The sequence below is a fragment of the Lagopus muta genome, chromosome 5, assembly GCF_023343835.1.
Source record: "Lagopus muta isolate bLagMut1 chromosome 5, bLagMut1 primary, whole genome shotgun sequence".
Classification (NCBI taxonomy): domain Eukaryota; kingdom Metazoa; phylum Chordata; class Aves; order Galliformes; family Phasianidae; genus Lagopus; species Lagopus muta.
Window position 1 is genome coordinate 25,888,088 of NC_064437.1, and position 21,800 is coordinate 25,909,887.

The following is a 21,800-nucleotide window of genomic DNA, read 5'->3' on the forward strand; positions in this document are numbered from 1 at the left end:
GTGTCTGCAGCAAACATTAACATCACGTAAAGGTGATGCACAATGAGCAACCTTGTTCAGAGTGGCATGAGGATTTGCTTACATAAAACTTCCCAAAGGAAGTTATCCTGAACCTGTCTGCAAATAGACATCCATGGCCTTCTGATGAGAACCACCAACAGAGGTAACAGGAAAAAGGGGAAGCCTCACCTGAGAAGTGGTGACAATGTTGCTGATTAGGATACCTGATCTTCTAAGGAAAACAAATGCTACAGGATATCTTGGGTATCTTATACTAGAGGTGTCAGTGAAGATGTCCACTTATTTTGTTAAATATGAAGCTATTTGTCTGAGCCCTCAATGTTAAGAAAGAAATACATATTCCTGTGTTTTTATCTTGTTTAAACAGCAGAGACTTGAGCACTGCTTGAAACTGCTAAGACATCTGTAAGCTTTCAATTTTTTTAACAGTTATTCTGTAGATTGAGGAGTGTTGTATGTCTGCTATCATTTTTTCATGTAATATTTAGGATTATTCAGATAATGTCACAAATTTGACCTGCCTTCACATCAGAACTAATGTGGGCTCTGGCCACTGTCCAACTGCACTCAGTAAGTACCTACTGTGAAGATATGGTGCAGCTTGAGGGACTGAGAGATTGCCCAAGTTTCACAGTAACTCTGTTTGTCTGGGAGGCTGATACAGAGCTTGGCTGGGGAGTTCTTTAGTTGAGAAGTCCTGGGATGGTTCAGCTGTGCAATGTTTAGGTCAGTGCCTTGAAAAAAAATGACGACTCTGCTTTGTACTACTGCAGCTGAAAGAGTTAAAACAACTCTCCCAGTAGAATTTGCTATTAGTGCCTGCTTTAGTTTACGTTTGGGTGAAATGCACAGCTTCTGTATTTTCTTGTTGTTTTTTAGCATGTGCAGCGTTCCTCCACTGACAATAATATTCAGCACCTGGGAAACCTTTCCCATATCATCTGTGTTTGCCCTAAGCTTCAGTTGTAATGGACATTCACTTCTTAAGGCTAGGAAGGGGGCCTTGGGAGCATCCTGAAGCCTGTTGGGACAGAGGATCTGTTTCAGGTTCTTTCTGTCCCTGCTTATGTTTTCCTTCTTGTTGCCAAGACTACTTCTGATGTTGTTTCTTATCAACCCCCCTCCCCTTTTGTATTCTAACATCAAATGCAGATTGTCACATCTCAGAAGACATTTGTGCAAGCCTGTCAGTTCTGAGCTTGCTGTAGTGGTTAGCATCTGGCCTTGCCATTCATCTTTTAGGAAATGAAGCCTTGTCAGACTTCCACTTGCAATCTTTCTTTTCACTTGATAAGGAAGATAAGAAACAATTGATAGAAGAGTGGAAAATACAAATTACTAGGAAGGTTTTAGAAAAACTGTTTTCATCAATCAAGACTCCAGTTCTACCAACAGGCTAAATTAATCCAGTTGGTTCTTTATAGTAATCCCAAGATCTTTGCCACGGTCAGCAGTGTTTGTTACAAATACTCCGTTCTGTTTTCCAAATGATTTCGTCTAGAGGAGCTGCTGTTTGGAGAAGGATGTGGTCTATGCCTATGGTGATGATGCATCCAAGTCTTAACCTGCAGGCAGATGTCTGCAGAAAAGCTGAAGTACTAGTTTGGAAGAGGGGTTCAAATGACTATCTTAATAAGCTGTAAAGCACAGGAAAGGTTATCAGATCTTTTAGCAAATTTTAAGTTTCTTTTGATGCTTCAGTAGGTGATGTTAAGAAATAAAGATGGAACTCAACATGCAAAGACTCTGGAATGTTTAACATATTTGACAGAGCTGTGAGTCATGTAAGCAGGCTTTATTTTTGTGGGGAGAGTCTGAAGGAACACTGCTCTTTTTGTTTTTACTAATTCAAACCTGGTTCCAGTACAGATGACTGCAGAGTGAGTAATTGCAACTTCACTCAGTAAGTTACAGCTTCTTTTGTGTATGATTGAGTGTCTGTTTCAAATTTTTGTTTTAAATCTTCAAAGAAATACAAAATTGCCTGGTAACTTTGTTTCCTAGTGTGCCTCTTTGAATATTATTTATTGCATGATTTTATTAACAGCTTTTATTAATTACAGACTGCAGTTTCTTCGGGACTGTCAATTTTGTTAGTTAATACAGATCTTGCCCTGGAGTTAGTGTACTTGTATAATATTTCATTACAACATGTTCAGAGCATATAATTTACCACCTGTAACTCTGCTTATTTCACTCATAAAAGTTTTTTCCTCCTACCTTCATGAAATGGTGATGACTTCACTTATTAAAGGGGGAGTTGCATCTAGAAGAAAACTCTACAGACTCATACTTAAGAATTCAGAATATTGCTGTAGTCGTCTTCTGACAAATGCTTCTTTCTTGCACTTTCATCATTTCTCCAGAAGATAAATGTGAAGTTCAGCACCTGCAGGAGTTTCCATTAGAAATTCTGTTTTGATGTGTTCATAACTTTCCAAAACATTGATCTTTCAAACTGAAATTTACTGCATATGTTTTGTACAAAGGTATTTGCAAGTTCTTTTTCTTTTAAGGTTATGTTTTGTTTCTGACCTATGGCAATACGGCTTAAAAAAAAAAATAAATCCTTGGCAATACTAGTAGGAGAAAAAAGAATCTGACTTGGAAAAAGATTGAAAACAAATGGCTGAAGCCTGAAAATATCTTCTAAACAAAATAATGGATAGTTTTATAGTGGATGGGTGTATTGATCATCCACAATAGCTGGTTTTCTCAAAGACAAACTTCGCGTGGTTGTGTGCCTTTCCATATGTGTGCAGAGTTAATTGGATGCACACTTCCCTTTTTTTCCATCTATCAGGCTCTTCTATTAAAATCAAAGATCCAAGGAGTCTAGAAGGTCAAGTTTAATAATGAAAAGCTTGACTTTATGGTTTATTACTGTTCTCAAGGGAAACCAAATACATCAACCTGTGACTCTTTTAAAATTAGTAATTTGATGCCATTACCTTAGCTGTGTTGCATAAATACTTTATTCAAGTTTAACTTTGTTTATTTTTAAATGATTGTTCATTTTGAACACTTAACTGCTGTTATCCGCTCTCTTGCTACCAAAACTCTTCTGTTACCGGTTTAAGGAGACTTAACTAAATACCTTGTCGTGGTTTGAACACTACTGCATGAAGCTAGGTAGTACCATATGAATCTGTGTATTTTGTGTGTATATATAATTTGTCCTAAACCACTTTTAGCATAGCTGCTTGGTGGGGAGTCTGTTAAATGTTTCTGTGAAGTAGCACACTTAGGCCAGGTGGATAACAAGTTTAACAACTGATGTCACAAATCAAGTTGTATAGGCAGTGTTGTCTAGGTGCATTCATGCTTCTCTTGGCAGCTGTCACTACTTTGTATTTATATTTTTTATTTCTAATAAGGTCACATTAAGTCTCTCCTATTTACCAAACAAGACCTCTCAGGTTGTTGAATGCTTGCTCAGCATTTCAGAATCATCATCACCCTTTTCAGCCTCAGATACACATCTATCCAACCATCTCCAATTATTCCATCCTGTGAACATGTTAAATACTAAAAATAAGAGGAGTTATTAGTTATTGTGGGATAATTGCAGGGAATTATAAGTATGAATTCTCCAGGGGTGTCATTAGCTTGTGTTAATCACTTCACCTGTCAGATCTTATTGTTCTGTGCATACACACAAGGATGAACTAATGAATAAGCAAGAGGAGGTGACAGAACAAGAAATCAGTCATGCTCTTATGTTGTCATATAGTCTTGATTACATTCCAGGGCTCCTGAGGTAAATTTATAGCTATAGTACTCTTTCCTGTGCATTGCACTTAAATAACTGGTATTTTACATCTATTTGCATTTCTAAGCTGCTCAATTAGACGTGAGCTCTGACTGTAGTGATAAGCCAAGGATGCAGTTAGGGTATGAACAGACAGCTGGGGATTACCATAGAAATATCAGTGTGTAGTAGCTGAGTGTTATTCCCTACTGAGATGGGGGAGATTTCCCTAAAGAAAGGAGGGTGCAACCTAATGCTAGGAGTTAAGTGGCCTTGTACATAAATTTATTAAACTGAATCCATCTCAGTGTTTAAACAGTTTTGTTCCCTGCCTCAGTGATCTTTCTCTTGCGGTGTACTTCTACCTGACTGTGTCAGCAAGCATTCAAAGCATCGTCTCTGCAACCTGAACTGGAGGATTTATTTGAAGAGGGCTTGGGAGAAATTACAAATGTGAAACGTACTTGGTTAGCCAGCCATCCCCCATCCTGCTTGCAGGAGTTTTGTGTTAATCAGGATGTAGTCTCCAAACCATTGTTAGCTCTTCCCCTGCTAAGAGGAAATATATTGCTATTTGGAGGAAGTATTGACTGCAGGGAAGAAATATGTCATCAAGACAGGTCTTATGGGTGGCCTGCTCCTATGTCTAAAAGGCTTATCTCCCACAATTAACCAATGAAAATAATACGCAAAGACTTGTACAAAGATAAAAAGAATTCACGTTCAAATTTGCTGGTGGACTAGGTGGTAGAAGGACAAGATGTAGAAAGAGGATGTTGTGTGGAGAGTTTTTGTCTTTATTGTATACAGAGTGATGAATGCATGAAGCTTTTGGATCAGAGTGTTGTAGGAGTGTAGCTGACACAAAATAGCTTGTTTCCAAAAATGTGAGTCCAGAAGTTCTGTTTAAGCTGTTCAGTGGGAGTTACGTTGGGGATTTCTCAGTATTTCCTTAAAAAGTAACTTCTGCTACTTCTTTCTTATCCTTCTTCTAGAATTGGAAAGCCAGTTGGCTGAAGGCAAATGACTGCCTCGTGATGTTTTCTTGCCTGTTTGTTTCCAGGCCATCTCTGTGGCACTGAGAGATTCTGCTGAGCCTTGGTCTAGATGGTAGCACCTAGGATTCACCAAAGTGAATGAAGAAAGTTCTTGATCCAGGAAAAACAAAAAGCATGAGATTGAAAATTGCCCCACTGTGCCCAGCTGCGTTTGTTGCTAGATAACCAACTGACATCAAATTGTGACCAAGGTGTTTAGTGCTGTATAAGCTGCGATTAATAATCCCAACCTAGATTCTTGAATTGAAAGTCAGGAGCATTTTGGTATTGATGGTGCATTTACCACTGTATAACTGTAGAGGATGTACAGTTGTACAAATGTAGAGATGGAGGATGTCCTTTCGTACACTTAGACCAGAGCTGAAAGTTGATTTTAGAGAACTTTGTATCTAGATTACCCACAGGGTAATATGGTTAGGTTAGGATGGGGTTGGACTTGATGGTCTTTAAGGTCTTTTCCAACTTGAGCAATTCTGTGATTCTAGACAGCTTCAAATTCAAACCAGAGGGTTTTCGCCAACTGCTTGGGGATCTGAAAGGAATCTGATCTGCAAAGTTGTGTAAGAAGAAGGCTATGGGACCATACATTACCTACTGTGGTAACATTTCTTTTGTAACTGTGTGGGGACCACAAAAATGATGAGGGTGCTGGACTGTTTCCTTTGTCAGGAGATGCTGAGAGACATGGTTCAGAAGAAGACTGAGAGGAGGATCTTTTTCATTCACAATTATAAATGGTAGTGCAGATATCTGGTGGTAAGGAGTGAAGTGGATGAGGCTGGGCTCTTTTCAGTGGTGCCCAGCAGCAGAAGCAGGGGCAATTGGCACAAACATAAAAGTTCCATACTAACACGAGGAAAAACTTCTTTACTGTGAGGTTGGCAGAGCACTGTAATGGGCTGCCCAGAGAGTTGGTGGAGTCTTGTACTCTGGAATACTCAAATCCTACCTGGATGCTTTCCTGTGTAACCTACTGTAGGGAAGCTTCCTTAGCAGCGGGGTTGGACTGGAGGATGTCCAGAATCTGTTCTAACCTCTGTGGTTGTGATGTCTCTCCCTGGCTGTTACTGTTACTTGCTATTTTGACTACTACTCCTAGTCTGTTCATTTGAACAAGGATATTGCCAGTAGTTACCTTTTATTTTGTTAGTTCTTCAGCAGCCTCTGAAATGACTGAACTTGGAAGAGATTGTTCTTCTGGTGTGGGAATCAAGTTGTGCACTCTGACTAGAATACTGTGCAGCTGGTTCACTGCATAAGCTTGTTTGTCTTTGAAGTTTTGCTTAGCGGAGACTAGCTCTGAGTTGTACCATTAGCTTGTTTTTCTTAATTGCCATGCGGATCTATGACACCCTATTTTTCCAGTCCATTAGTTCTTGACTTGCATGTTCTGAAGCTCTTTTTCTGGGACCAGAATGTTACACACCTGCTTCTTGTAATTTATTCACGGTGGAGCTGAAATGACTGAGTTTGTTACAGCTGCTGAATTGAAGACTTCTGCTTATTCACAGTGGCTCTTTCAGTTTGGGGAAGGCATCCATGTCTGAGAGTTCATAATAAGTGGTTCTCTTTGTGCATTTGTTTAAGCATTCATTCTAAGCATTATGCCAACTTAATCTAAAGCTTGACGGAAATGATTCTGCCCATCAGTGAGACAGGACTTGGCTTGCTTTTTGAGCCCAACAAGACTGAAAATCAAATGACCTATAAATCTGGGCATATTATGAGGACTATAATTCATTTAGCTTTCCTTAAATGTTTTGCAGTGGCAAGCAATTATAATTCAGCCATCTCATTTTTCAGATTAGAATTGGAATGAACATGGACTGATTTAAGGACTTTGGTAGACTAAAGCAGAACCATGAGATATCTGAGCTACCAAAAAAGGTGGTCACAGTGTGAGTACTGGTAACTGGTTTGATGCTTATGGGGTCAGAAGACTCTTCCTGAAGTGAACATGCAACACACTTACCTCATTCTTAGGCTTGCTGCTGCTTGATAAATTTGATTGCTCTTTTAAACGTAACTGGAAGGAAGAATTAGCAACAGCAAATGAAGTCTTGGGTACTTTGGGCAATATGCAGTAGTTACTAAAAGCTGGCCAATGAAGTGTATCTGCTCTGGTGCCTATAAAAAGGTCTCCTGGTTACATGATGGCAACAGCCATCAGTTATTTTTCAGTCTTCTAGTTTGGCCGTGGTCCAGTCCATTGTAGAATAGCTCATTTCCTTGCTGTAATTTTGGAACTTCTAAGTGAGGTTTTGTAACTTCTTTTTAAATAAGTTTATAGAAGTAGGGGACTAATGGTATTTGACTGCTAGAGCTGAGCACAGGCAGGGCCCATACTGTGCAAGTGTCATTTAACTTTACCACTAATCTTGGAGCTGTAGCACCACCTGCTATTCTTGCTGTAGGTTTTGCAAGTGAAAATGGAATTATCTGTTATATGTAGTGGTTTGTAAATTATCTGTGGCACTCTAGGTTTAAACCATTAAACCTGTGCTGTCTGTGACTAAAATTGTGAACTGAAGACTTCAGAGTAGGGTGGCTATGATATACGTACAGCATCATCTCATTCCAAGGAAGATGCTGCCATCTTAGAAATAGGTGTGAATGCAGCAATCCTCTCCTGTCTTCAGGCACAGAAGCATTCTTCATGTGAAAAAGGTAGATTAAAAGAATGGATTTTCTGATGCAGAGCATGCCAGTATTTGCAGTGCTGGTCAATACTGGGAATTTTAGTCTTTAAGCAAAAGATTGTCATTCTAATGGCCCTTGAGGGAATAAGTCTTCAGAAACAATTTGCCAGACATTCTTGGGAATATGTTGTGCTAAGAGTATTATGTAATGCAGTGCTAATAATTTTAGTTTTGGTCAATTTGATGTAAATAGATTGAGGCAAAAATGTGACTGGCCTTCAAAGAATGTTGTGCTTAATGCACTTCCAGTGGACTTGCCAACTTGATAATAGCTTCTGGTCAAATGCCACAGTGCTAGCTGTCTGTAGATCTTTATGGCAAGGTGAAGCAAGTCAGGTGGACTTCTAATTCTCCTAGTTAGGGTTGTGCATGTCAGTAAGTTGGGCTTGCACAGAAGCCAGGGTTGGTCTGTTTAGAGCTCTCGCCTAGTATGGTGCATGTGTTTGAATGTTGAGAGGCTGAGCACTGGCTGTGTGGGTGTCTGGATGGGAGATGTCTATTGAATGAGGAGTGAGAATTAGAGCTGGTGAGCAGGTGATACTCTTGCTTAGGAGTAAGCAGTAAGCACCAAGGCTGTGGGTTTCGCTGTGTGTGTGATGAGTCAAACCGGGGCAATGTCTGGTTAGAGAGGGAAAAAAAAGTGTGACCCCAAGAAGGGAAAGGAAATGGTGGCTGGTGAGTTTGGAAGAAGTTTCCTTCTGAGCCTTTCACAGACAGACCTTGGTTAGATTGGCTGGAATCTGTGGTGTAATCCAAGGTTTTGCACCTTTTAAAGCAATGCCACGCTTGCTTCGTACCAGGAGCAAATCTCTCCCTGGTCATATTGGGTGTTTTTGCCAATCTGAAAATCTTACTAGAAACTTTAACTTGTCAATTAGTAGATTAACTGCTAGAAAGGGAAGTGCTCATAATACTTTTTAGCTAAGTATTTCACATTTTTTTTCATGGATGAAGTGATTGTGGTCTCGTTCTTGGGGTCTTTGCCTGATCGTGTTCAGTGCTTGTAAACAAGTTATAAATATCTTGCATGGAAGGTGCTGTGGGAGTGTAGAAGTGTAACTTTGAATGATGTGGATCTTTGTGTTTAAAATCAAAGTACATCATGCTCTTGTTTTGTACCATTTTACGATAACAACTTTGTCTTAAAAGTAGTTTGTGCATACTTATGTCAATCTATACATGTGAACATCTGCCTAGCGACTCTTGAATCACAGTTACAATAGTTAAGGTTTCTCTCTGAAAAGATCTTAATTTATTTTGGCAGCGGTGCTGTGCAGATTGATTTAGATTTCTCCCATTCTCTTATCCACAGCAACTGGAGCAGATCCAGAAGGAGCTAAGTGTTCTGGAAGAAGATATTAAACGAGTAGAGGTGAGGTGCCCAGACGTTGTTCTGACTGGCAATTTTTCTTTTCCATCAAGCTGTCTGCCTTGCTGTGGGGCTGATGTGTTAAATTTATGGCAGTTGCTTCAGTAATGGGAAAATGAACAGATGATGCTCTTTCTTTAATTTGTTCACATAGTTGATGTGTGCACACTGCAGGTTAGTAAAGGAGGGCTTTATTGAAACCTAGCTCTTACGTAATCATATCTTTCAATTTCTTTATGTGAGTAGTGTTTTAGAATTGCTAGAAATCAACAGCCAATTTATTGATAATGATTTATGATTTTTGTGTTGCCCTATTCTGGCAGTCTGTATAGGCTGTTTAAATCTTAGCAACATTGCCACAGTAGAAATGGAGATGCATCAGGGGTGCATGAGAGAGCTATAATGCAGAGGCAGGGTAGGAGCAGAATCAGCTCCCGCTGCATGTCAGAACAGAAACCATCTGCTACTTCCTGATCCTCAGGATCCTCTTGAGATTTTTTTTGTTAAGAATTATTTCTCTAAGTATTTGTAAGCCCATCAGCTCAATCCTGCTATCCTCATACAGTCCTTCAGGTTTCTGCTTGATCCTTTCCCCCAGTCATCCTAGTGTTTTGATTCAGAGGTAGGAAACTGTTTTAGGAATGCATCAGATTCTGCCACCTCTCTAAGTAGATTTCCCTTAGAGCTTCTTGGGAATCAGTTTGCATGGCTGCTGTTCTTCTTGCTTGCCTCAAGCAGTCAGTCCTATCTCCCATCCACTGCCCAAAAGCCTCTTAGATTTCTACATTTATGTTGAATTCATGCACATGCTGATGAATTATCGAAGTATAAATAGAACTGACAGCTGCAGGAACTTCCCTTCAGCTGATAACTATGCAAATTGTAGTTCAGCAGATAACAGTGTGTTTCAAGCTGGCTTCCCTGAATCTTTCTCAGCTCTTGGGAAATAAATATGCCTTAGCTTGCTAGACTGGTAAAATAGGCCTTCAAATGTAGGAGAAGCTATTCTTAAAGCTGTGGGGTCCCTTGGAGAATATCTAGCTACCTGGTTTTCTGCTCTTTAATCTGGCAGTTCAGTGGGCTGCAGCTGGGGTATGTATCCAGTGTGTGACAGTGACCTCAGTGCTGACCTCTGAAGCCTGGGATCTCTCTTGTCACAAATATCTCACTTTCTGCTTAACAACTAATGGGCACCTAGTGGGAATCCTAAAAGTAACAGTAACGTCCTGGAACATTTTGGCCCCCTAACTAATGAGCTGCAGCATCCTGCATAGCTTCAATTTCTTAAATGGATTAAAGATACAATCTCGTACTGGGTGCACTGTAGTGATTTGGACTGGAAGTGACAAAGCCAAGTTCATGTGTAAAGTTTCCCTTGTGCACCTACTCCACAGAAGACTCATAGATCCTCTTTTAAGTCTGGAGCACAATACCACCTTTGCCCTGTTGTCTTGTGGCTGTTCTTTCTTTGACCTACATCTGACATAACTTTATAGCTGCGAAGGCTGCTGGATAAAAGTTAGCATGTGTCTCAAAAATATGCTTAGAGCTTGCTTGTTCTGCTGTGCTTAAGGGAGATGCTGGGTTAGGGACTCTTGGATGTTAACTAAATCCACTGGTGTTTTCTCTTTGTTTGAGTATAAACTTTACAACTGCCTTTTGTGGGGCAAAAAATCACTGCAGCTGTGTGATTCCATAAACCTAGATGATACCTGGGTTTGTCTGGAACAATACCTGAAAGAAAAAATAAATGGGAAAAAAAAATCAAGGTTTCTTCAGGTATTCAGCTTCAGGGGGAAGCTTCCAGGAGGGAACTGAAGAATTGAAGCTACAGTTCATTATTTTGTTAGGAAAAAAAATAAATGCAAGGAAGTCTATGTAAATTCCATATATTGAAATGTACCTACTCTTGATGTTTTGTCAGCTTTGCTGTAATCTGGCTTTCTGTTTCAGGAAATGAGTGGCTTGTACTCCCCAGTCAGTGAGGACAGTACGGTGCCGCAGTTTGAAGCTCCCTCACCTTCGCACAGGTATGGAGTTGCCACTTGGAACTTGGATCTGCAGCTGTACATGCTGTGCTGTACTTGTTAGTCTTCTCCTTGCCATGCACGAAACACAAGCAAAAGTACCATACAGTATTTACATGTTTTGATTTTACTGGTATAAATTCACATGAACAAAGCAGTGAAAAGATTGTCCTCTGAGAAAGTCTTCTCCAATCCAGATGATGTGAGAAGCTGATGTTTTTAGATGTAGGATGGGCTAGTTAACATGAGTGATAAGCCTTTGCTATGGTATGAAATATTACTATTAAATACGTATTGGACATTGTGCAGTTTTTTGACATATGAAAACATAATTTTGCAAGATGCCAGTGTCCTCTGGCTTTTCCACTCCGCATGAGTGACCAAAGGTACTTGCTTACAGAATCAGACTGTAAAATGCACATAGTGTTGATTCGGTTTACCTACTGTCTGCTTTGATTTAATGAAATGCCTTTCTAATAACATATTTTCAATGTGGATTTTAGTCTGGAATATTGCACAGTCTGGTTTCTTGATGACAAAATTACAGATGCTTCTTACATCCAAGTTGCATGTGCCAAGGTTTGAAGTGCTGTGCTCTTCATAGCCACATTTTTTTCAGTTGGAAGAAAGCTCTGATTTCACAGGGCCAAGTTACGTTATTAAACGATCATCTCTCCTACCTCTCCCAAGTGTATTTCTTTAATAGCAAGCATTCTGTAAGCAGTTGATTCCTGTTACAGAATTTCTTGGTACCATTACTGCAATTAGCAACTCCAAACCTGGTAGCTCAGAAGCAAGCTAGACAGAAACGATCAGATTACCTCTCCTGGATAGATGTAGGAACAATGCGTTGGTATGGAGTGCAGCACTAGTGGCTGGGAATTTTTACTAAGTTGCTATTTTTGGATGGAGAAAAGAATCAGTAGTATTTCTAGGAAGTTCTAGTTGGCTTTAATGGAGAGGAATATAGCAGAGATGGATGGGAGCAGCATTTGTTGCTTTGTCCTTCGCTGCTTGCCCAACATCTGGGTGTGGGTGTGTTTTCCGTGTGGTTATTGCTGCTTTGCCAAACATCAGTTTTGTGAAGCTGATGAGATTTTTGTCAGGTTCTGCTAGTTTTCTGGTTGTTGGCTATTAAACAGATTGCTTGTGGTTTGTTTCATGTCACTTCTGCTTGGGGATAACTTCAGCAAGAGCTGGGCTGAATTTGTTCCTCACACGTTGAGCGCCTTCAGGCGTAGAAGCCTTTTTTTTCTGAGAAGATTGTATTTACGAGTAGAAATGTATCTTTGTTACTTGGGGCAAATTAACAAACAAGCTCCTGGAGAACTTTATCTATTGAAATCTCAAATAACGCTTTAAGCTCAAGAGTTTTTGTGAGAAGGTTTGAGTATCTGCTGTGTGTGACGTACGCTGATTTCAGTCTACTGAGAATTTCTTACTATTTCTTATGCCTCCTTATTTCATGTGCTAGGGTCAATTGTTCTCTGTCCTTGCTTTTGAAGATGTAAGATAGTGTCCTGAATAGTTCAGGGAGTTTCAGCTGAGGCCTGCTGGGAGATGATGGTAGGTCAGACCATTGCAGCTGCTGAAATCATGGGACTGTTTACTTAGTGGATCCTTCTTATGCTTCTTCTGTTCTATCTCAGCTGTGTCTGAGCCTCTTTCTCCTTCTCCTGTTGTACAGCATAATACTAGGACTGTGATATATATAACACAAAGTATATAGTGTCTTTCTGCACTACATGGATTTGCTGATTGCTTTTCTGTTTCTTGATGGCATTGCTATGTTAAGAGTAGTTGTGAGTAGTGCAAGAGGAAATAGTAAGTGAAGGCAATGTCTGAACAGGCATCCTTAGTTACCTGGCTCTTGTGGCTTCTGTCCCTCCCTGTTCCTGACAGATGATGTGGTTTTATGTAATACAAGTAATTGAATTGGCTTAAATTACATGAAGTCTGATTCCGGAAACTTCTACCACTTGAAATTCTTCTTTCTTTTTCCTAATGTTAAGTCTAAGTTTTGTGGAGTATCTCCCAAATTGGCTGCGATTCCTGCTTGGGAAGAGGGGTGCAGGGCAACTGATAGGAGCTTTAAAATCTGCGGGTTTTTCCAGTTCTGTGGTAGCTGATATATTTAATGTTCCAAGTGCTTTTTATTGGTGCTGTGAATCAGAAAGGATGAAATGCAAATATTTTTGGGGTAGTTTCACTTCTCTGTTAAAACGATGTTAAACTGGCAAAGACTTTTTTGCACTTTACCTGAGTTAAAGTGGTATATTAAATTGGAGTATAACTTGTTAATATGTTAAACACCTTGATAAAGAAATACAATCAAACTTGCTAGTACAACTCATAAATAGCACAAGGCTATCGTAGATCTCTGCTGAGATAAAAAAAAAAAAAAACACAAAAAAACAAAAACAACTCTATAGTCTTTGAATTTAAAGCCAAGAATATAGCTGTCTGCAAATCAGTTTTATCTGGTCTCCAGTGACTTGCCCTTATTCAACTACTTGCTCTAAATTACAGCCTTGCTTCATTAATTCTTTTCATTGTTTGTTGCTTTTTTCAAGCGTCCTCAACGTCTTCAAAATGTGGAATTACTGTGCCTCCCCCCATCCTCCATTCTGAGTCGCTTAGCAAGAAAACAAACACAACTATCATGTTCAGAGCGTTCTCTGCTTCAAGAAACAAGTGTTTTTTCTTTTATGCTTGTACAGGGCGTGAGGAAATATTCAATTGAGTAATAGCATGCCACTTGTTTACAGGACTGCAGATTGCTGGGTTTGTATACTAATAGAGAACGGGAAGAATAGGGAAAAGAACAAATAGTTCTGGGTTTGTCAGAACAGGCTTGTGTGCTATTTTTGGTATGGGTAGATGGTGCAAACAGGAGATAGAAGCAGCAGCTTCTCTGTGGCTAGGTATTCAGGCAGTAATAGCCATAACAAACCATTACTCTAATAGGTGTTTCTGGGGAGAAATTCTGATGTTAAAAAAAAAAAAAAAAAATTAGTTGCCTGGTAACTCGGCCTCAGTTACCAAAATCCTGATCTCCTTCCCTTGAATTTGCTCTTACCATCTCATAAGAATGTAACAAACGTGACTTACAGAGGCAGGTTGCTGCGTTGTTGTTCTCATTCCAGGTTTTTAAATACGTCATTTTAGTGTAGCTGGATTTCCTAATTGAGCCTGCTGCTACAGCTTCTTAAAAGGAGTTCAGAGGAAACTTTGATTTTTCTGATTATTTGCTTCATGTTTTTTAAATGGGAAACGTGCAAACATATGCCAGCTTAACTCTGCTTCAGGCTCCATGCAGAAACAGCTTTGAATTTGTATTCTGGTTAGGGAAATGACGTCTGCACTCCTGAAGGCTTTACATCACCAGACAACCTGCAGCAGAACGAGACTAGACACCCTAAGTCTGTGTGTTTTGCTGTTAATTGCTGCTATACCTGTCTCGGACTGGAGTACTTCTTCATTGCTTTCCAGCCGAGTGTCTTATCCATGCTGTTCCTGGCAGGATCTACTGTATGTGTTTCATTATTTCATGTGGCCACATCCTAATTTAAAGTTCATTGTCCATGACTGTGCTTGAAACAACTCTGCTATTTCTCCTTTGCAATAGCTAGCAGCAAATAATGATTTCTATCCCTTAGATTTTCTTTGTTTGCAGCTTTTGTCTTGCTTGTTACAGAACTCCAATCAATCTCATCTTGCAAGTTAGCCACTAGCGATACTTTAAAATCATCTCTCATCTGTTTCTACTTCCAGGAGAGCTTTAAAGCATTCAGAGAAATACTTAAGCACCAATACCATTATTTCATCCTCCCTAGACTTGCAGGTACCCTGACTGGTGTTCCAGCCAGACCACTTGATTCATGACCAAGAATGTCATGTCTGCCCATCTGTTCTGGCAGCCATTACCTGAACATCAGTACATGCAACCATCTCTTCCAAAACCAGGACTTATGGAAATGTTCTGGCAGCTTTTTAAAGAAATGTTCAGCTCCTCCCAGGCGGTGCTTAAATCTAGGGTTAACTTATAAGTAAAGCTGAGAATAACGAGCATAGCTTCTGTCCAAATCAATTGAAATGACGCAGCAGAAATGTTTCTGAAAAATCCTTTTTCTCCAACAAATCAGAAACAGTGATACTTGTAATGTGTTATTTGTGATTAACAAAATGGTGTTGTGCATTTAAAATTTTTGAATAGGGGTGCTTTAAGCTGACTTCAGTGCTTTATTTGTATTTTGCCCATAAACAAAAGTGTACTTAGCACCTTCTTTTTGGCTCTATCAGATACCTTTGCATTTTTGAAAACGAAACATTTGGAGTTGGCATGTGTATGTTATGTTTTAAAAGCAGTGACTTAGATATGCTGTGTAATTATAAATACTAACTGTGGAGCTGTATGTAGCATAGCAGTTTCTAGTAATAGCACTCTTGGCCGTTGGTATTTGAGTTTAGTTCTGTATTTCATTGCTGGTGTCTGTTCTGTGTGTGTTCAGAGATGTCTGGAACACTTGTGTCTTTCTTAAGCTGATTCCTTTAGGTTTTTCTTCACACTGCTGTTTCAAATGCAACAGATTTAAATTTCTCTTTTTTTAATTTAAAGGAACTGGAAACCAATTGGTAGCATGTTATTTTTCAGGATGTTAACCTGCATATTTCATGCAAAAGATATGCATTTGCATTCTAATTAGAAATTATTAGATTGTACTACACTAAATTGTGTGTGACAGTAAACAAATCTATTGTATGTACAGAGCTGATCAGCATTCTGTTCTAGACATTGTGCATTTAAAAACAGAACAAAAAATCCATATTGCTCCTGTATCCCCAAATAAAAAACAGCATTGTGTTCCATGTCTATAAAATGGGTTTCAAAGGTAAGTATGCTACAGGATGTAAAAAGGCTGGGGGAGAGTAGAAGAGGTTGGAAATAATAAAGGATGATTGTACAGTGATTTAAGCAGACTATTTCTTTTGTGTTTGCAGTAGTATTATTGACTCCACGGAGTACAGCCAGCCTCCAGGCTTCAGTGGCAGTTCTCAGGTAAGGTAATACATGTGTCTGTGCACGAGGGGAAAGGAACAGTGGATGTGGAGACATCACAGCACAACACAGACCATCTCCAGGGTGCCAGTCAACTGGCCTGTTGCTTTAACTGGTTATGTGGCCAAACTGGAGCTGAAACTATAGCGGTAGGAATGACTGTGCGTAGCTGTGAATATTCACAGTGATGCAAGCTAAGAAAATAACTGACTTATTAGGTGTGTGACTTTATTCCCAAAGCTGACTCTTCCAGGGCAGAGAGGATATTTTCTGCTTTTCATCTCCCAAGTTAGCAGTGTTTTAGAAGAGAGGTAAATCCCTGACGCTCTGCATTGAATTACATAGCATTGGATCAAGTCTGACTTCTAAACCAAGAACATTCATTCTCCAAATATACAGTTGCCTTGTAGTTTATCATTGTTAGTGCCTTACAAATTGTAGTAAGAATTCATATTGTAGAGGGCAAAAGGTTCAGCATACAGTGAGGCCATTTGGCAGGCAGCCTCCAAACTTGGTCTGACTCACACAGCTTACCAAATGACAAACAGCACTGCTGTGGTCTTGCAGTTCAGAGTGGTTCATCTGGGCTACAAAGATGACACTGGTATCCAGCTCACTGAATCAGAGGGGTTTTGACTATAGAGGTGAGTTTTTATTTAGCTAGGCTGTTGTTTATGTGTTAACTTGTGTCTGAGGTGCTTTGTTGTGTGCTGCCACAGAGAAACTCAGGAACTGGCAAATTAACAGAAGTGCTGCTGGATTTTATTTGACTAAGTAACTGATATCAAGAAAAAGCACCTAAATTTTGAGCTTGAGTGCATATGCAGAATTCTGTTTGCAGCTGTATAACTTATTAGTAATGAGGAGTTTTTTCAATCTGTGTAAAAAAAAGTTTGTTGTTCCTTCTGCTGCAGTCTGTGGGGTTTTTGCTTAAGCAAAATGTCACATTTTTACCTTACTGCAAAGGGCACATGAAATGTTCATGGGGATTTTATGTTTGGGACTGATATGGTATAGTGTTTGTTCCCTACTGACACTACTTGTCTCAGTACTTTAATTTTTCCTTTGAAATGGGAAAAAAAAAAAAAAAAAACATAGCTGTACTGCACAGAGCAAACAACCTAGATTTTCTAGTCATTCAGTATGACAGTCGTATTTGTTTGAGATTATTTTTTGTCCTCAAGAAATCCAATTTCTTTGTCCTTGACAGTGCAAGGTCTATACTCTCTAGTGCAAATTTACTAATCAAACTTTAATGTATGTTTGGATGGAGAGTTGAGAGGGAACTCTTAAACACTTCATTCAAAGGTAGTCTCATTTCAATATGACTTCACAGTAAAAAGTTTTTCTGCAGTGAGGCTGTTTCTAAGAATTTAAATTCAGGTGTACACTTTAAATTGTCAGTCACGACAAAGATTGCAGATTTTTACTGCTGGCAGTGTGCAACTTAGCTAGAAAGGACAGCATAGCTTGCTTTCACAGTGTAATTACTTTTTGCATTGCTTGCAAACATGTTAAGGAAGAGTTTATGTGTCACTGAGCCACAGGACAATTTTCTTGCAGAGACTGAGCTTCAGAAGAAAGCAGTGGACAAGTTGCATAGGCACTAGGGAGTTCTGCAGGTAGTACTTAGTTGCAGTCCCTGGCTTTTCTGCTGAAAATGAGGAGCTTGTGTGCAGCTGTGAAGGTTTTCCACGGTTGTTTGAGAGGACTCTTTAGGGTGCCTACTGGACTTCAGACAGAAGAATCACTCTTGATAAGGGTAACCCTTACTTACCATTCTCAACTGGAACAACACTAATAGCTTTCTCAGTTTTTAATATAGCGAGCAGTTGAATAGAAAACACTGGATGTGTTATCACTCCTTTTCACTCCTTCACTGCCTTATTTTTTCCACTCTTGTTTCCTAGCATTGCTTAACAACTAGCCATCAAGCAGTCTTCTCTGCTTAGAAGATCAATAAATGTTTTTATATAAAAGCCTGAGCAGCTTTAAACCTCTTGCTGCAGAGTCTCAGCTCAAGATGCAGTCCGATTCCCAGCACAGCTGGGTCACCAGGTGCCAGTCTGAGACTGCTCCGAGGGAATTTTCCTCTGCTGATGTATTACCCAGCAGGCAAGCTACTTCAAAACACTGATGCTTACCTCCGCGCGGACTGGACACATCCAGCAGATCAGAGATGAGCATGGCTAATATTCACTCATCATGTCACAGGCTTGTTTGTCTTAACGAGACTGGAGTGCCTTGGTTCTTGAGTCATCTTGAGCCCTTATCACGTCTGATGTGTGAGGAGAGGCTGGAGCGCGTGCGAGCAGGAGTGCAAAATTAGGGGAGTGATTCTGTAAAGCATTCTGTTACATCTCTCTTAAAGCTGTTATGCTTTAGAAAATTATATTCAAAAGGTGTTGAGGTAGGAGTGCTTTCCAGTACTGGAAATGTGTTTTGAGATTGGAGCTGCTTTCAAGATGAAACGAGCTGTCGAGCCATGAGTCACAGATGTCAGCACATAGCCAGGGGCCTCGCACGGGAAGTGGCATCTGGAAGTTTCATTGCTTGGGGTATGTTTCTTCCCTTGAGCCTTAGGTTACTGTTTGTACAGTTATAAGCAGAATCTCAAAGTAGGCTCTAAACTTTGTTTATTCTTGTTGGCTTCTTGACGGTTGTAATGAGAGCAGCCCCATTCTGCCTCGTGATTTGAGGGGGAATTGAACCAGTGTTCTTCGTGGCACATGCTGAATGAGTTTTGTTAGTGCTTGAGAGGCTGTACCCCTTGTGTGTGTTCAAGGGTATTGTGCCATAGGAATTCTTTGCTGCAGAGCTGTTGGTTCTTTTTAAGTTCTCCCATTGTCTCTGAGTGATGTGTGAGACTTTTGAAACACAAACAAAAGCAAGATGCTCTTCATCCCTGTGCAGTAGAGGAATTTGTTCCTTTCACTAGCGATTGAAACAAGAAGCACTTTGTTTTCTGTTTGCTTTCAAAGGGAGAGCTTGCTTATGTAGTTTCAGTTCTCCCTCTTAGCACTGATGCTTGTGTAGGTTGGGAAGTGGTGGTTTTTTGTGTTTCATGGACTTCTTTTCAATTAACCTTTGAACTTGGTCTCGTAGTGTATTCCTGCTTCTTTCTTCCTTTGTTTACTTTTATAGGTACTGAGTTACTTCAAAAGAAATAATTCACTAACTAACTCCTTAAAATAAACAGCCCCTGCTCTTTATCAGTGGTTTGCTAGGGATCTAGGGAGTAATTCTTGTACAGACCATTTGATTTGGGAAGCTGAAAGGCTGTATGTTGGGCCTCTGTCTATGTGCACAAATGCAATATGTGGCTCCCCATGGGTTGCTGTCACCTGTCATGGGGGTGAAGTTAAACTTGCAGAGCTTCAGAAAACCCCTATCTAAAAGGAGCTGCTCTTGCTTCTCAGGTTAGAAGGTGCAGTGCGAGACCCTGGTTGTGACTTGATAGCAACAAGATATTCTTCATTGTTGTTGTAAAATTCTGACTCACCAGATACAGAGGATAAATTGTATTTCAATTTCTTGGAATCTATTGAAATAGACCTCGGGCCTGGCTTTTCCTCTCTCAAGAAACATGTTCTCTTCTCCATTCAGGCCAAAAAGCAGCCATGGTATAACAGCACGCTAGCCTCACGACGGAAGCGGCTCACAGCTCACTTTGAGGACCTAGAGCAGTGCTATTTTTCCACAAGGATGACACGTGTCTCAGGTGAGTTCCTCCTGCTTGGTGTTCAACTTCCAGCATCATTTACTTTTCACAGTCCCACTCTTCAGGAAAGCTTCACTTTTAAGAGAGAAGCCTTGAGAAGCCTTTGCTTTTTCCCTGCCTGGGTGTGTTGCTGTACATATGCAGGTATTACTTCAAGTCATCCTGTGTAGATTTTTCTTGACCAATTTTTGAGGTTTTTAAGCTATAAAATGTAATACAGTTGTTTCAGAGGGGCGCACATGTTGCTCTGTAATGCTGTACTGTGAAGGTTGTAACCACTAAATAATTTTTCACTAATCTTTGTTCTGAAGGTGCAGACATTTGAAAGCAGTGGCTAGGTAGTCTTTCTTCTAGATGTGGAATAAGTAGAGTCATTAAAACACTTATCAAAATACTTGAGAGGTGAAAACAAATTGATAAATGTTCCCATACTTAATGTGCGGTACAATACTTGGAGATCCAGATTGTGAGTCTTAGTTAACAAATGGCTTGAAGTATAGAAGCTGAGTGTGCAGCAATGTCATTATCCCATGGGGCACACCTTAGATTTAAGACTTGTTTTGTAGAATTAGAAGCTGTTTTCACAGTTGCCTAGATTGCCTCATTCATAATTGAGTATCAGTGTGACAGCAGGCTAGAGTAATTGTTACATGGTGGATGGATGGTTCTTAATTATATAACAATATTCTCTTTGGAAGTGAACAGGTCAAATAAATGCCTCTTAAGGGAGAGGAAGGTTGCTCTCTGGCTCCCCTGGGGAAGAAGCAAGCTTTTGGGAAAAAAGTTTTGTGCAATGGGCTGTGTCAGGCAAGAGATGTGCAGCACCAAGCGAGCAGCAGCTTATGCAAAGAGGGAGAGGCTACAGTGAAGAGCAGGGAGCTACTGAGGGTTGAGAAAGAGCCTCAGAAGCACAAAAATAATGCAGGCAGAGGCTGCTGCAGCAGAGCATCTTTACTTATAGACTTGGAAGGCAAGGACCAACCTGTCAGGACACGAATCAGCAAGCAAGCTGGGGCACAAATCCCTGCTCCGTGAATACTCTGTTAATTTAGTTTGAGGTTTGGCTGCTTAAAAACTATCAAGCTTTTAAAAAATTATTATTAATTAACAAAAAAAAACCATGGTCTTTTCATGTTCGGAGGCTGCCGAGTGTTTTAGGAGAACTCACTCTCAGGTGGAAGATTGGCGCATGTCTGTGTCAGAGCAGTGGCTGACTCAGATCCCATCGTGTCCAGCAACACAGTTCTAACAAATTGTGGCATGATGGGCTTCAGCAGCTGGAAGATGGGAGGAAGGCAGTTGTGTATGGCCAGCCAGGCTCCTGCGAGGAGCTCTCAATGTTCTGCAGGCTGCAGTACTTCACAGATCATGCAGAGATGCTTCCGTACGTGTTATCTTGGTGATACGGAGCTGTTTTTGTTAAAATAATACGTTTATTAACTAAGAATAACAAATTGGACTTTTCCCAGCATTCCCTTGTTGAAGGCATCTTTCTTCATAATTGGAACTATAAATATGAATGCGGAGAAGCTGTTTTGTTTATGTGTGTGTCAGCTGCACCAAAAGTGGAGGATTTGCTACTGCAGTTTTTGCCCTAAATAAGGGATAACCTGTAATGCTTAATTAGATTTTCTTCTCTTCAAAGTCATTCCTGATTTTTGACACATTTTAAATAGGATTTAATACGGATATAAAGGTTTTTGCAAGAGATGCCTGAAAATCTTCTAGTAAGGAGCGGAGCAGTAATACAGCTGGAATTATGAAATGGCCTCACACTTTGACGAGGAAAATGTCTTGAGAAATAACATTCCGTTTTGCAGGCTTAGATGCAGAATAAATTACAGGAGGACTGTGTGCTTGATCTCTAAATGAGGGAAATGGAAGAGCAGCAGCTATTTGCTCCTAGTAAAGTGTCAAAGGAGGAATCAGTCTTTGAAAAGTACTTACAGATGTTTATGTACTGCTTCTCGAACTGTTTTCTGTAGTGGTCAGGTGCTGAAGGTTTAATTTAAAGCAGTGCTTTGTTCATTTAGATCTATCTGACGTGGGTGATGTACCTGTGGCTGTACCCTGTAACATGCTTATTACTGAACTT

General features: G+C 40.0%; 1 protein-coding gene across 3 annotated transcripts in view; it reads left to right on the forward strand.

Annotated features, from left to right (window-relative positions):
- The window catches only part of COP1 (COP1 E3 ubiquitin ligase), a 127,024-nt gene that overhangs the window by 14,978 nt on the left and 90,246 nt on the right, over window positions 1-21,800 (forward strand). For all 3 annotated transcript variants that reach the window (XM_048944174.1, XM_048944176.1, XM_048944175.1), the window contains exons 7-10: window positions 8,842-8,901; window positions 10,852-10,928; window positions 15,927-15,984; window positions 19,591-19,705. In XM_048944174.1, coding sequence (XP_048800131.1) covers window positions 8,842-8,901; window positions 10,852-10,928; window positions 15,927-15,984; window positions 19,591-19,705 — 310 coding nt within the window. The remainder of the gene's footprint in view (window positions 1-8,841; window positions 8,902-10,851; window positions 10,929-15,926; window positions 15,985-19,590; window positions 19,706-21,800) is intronic.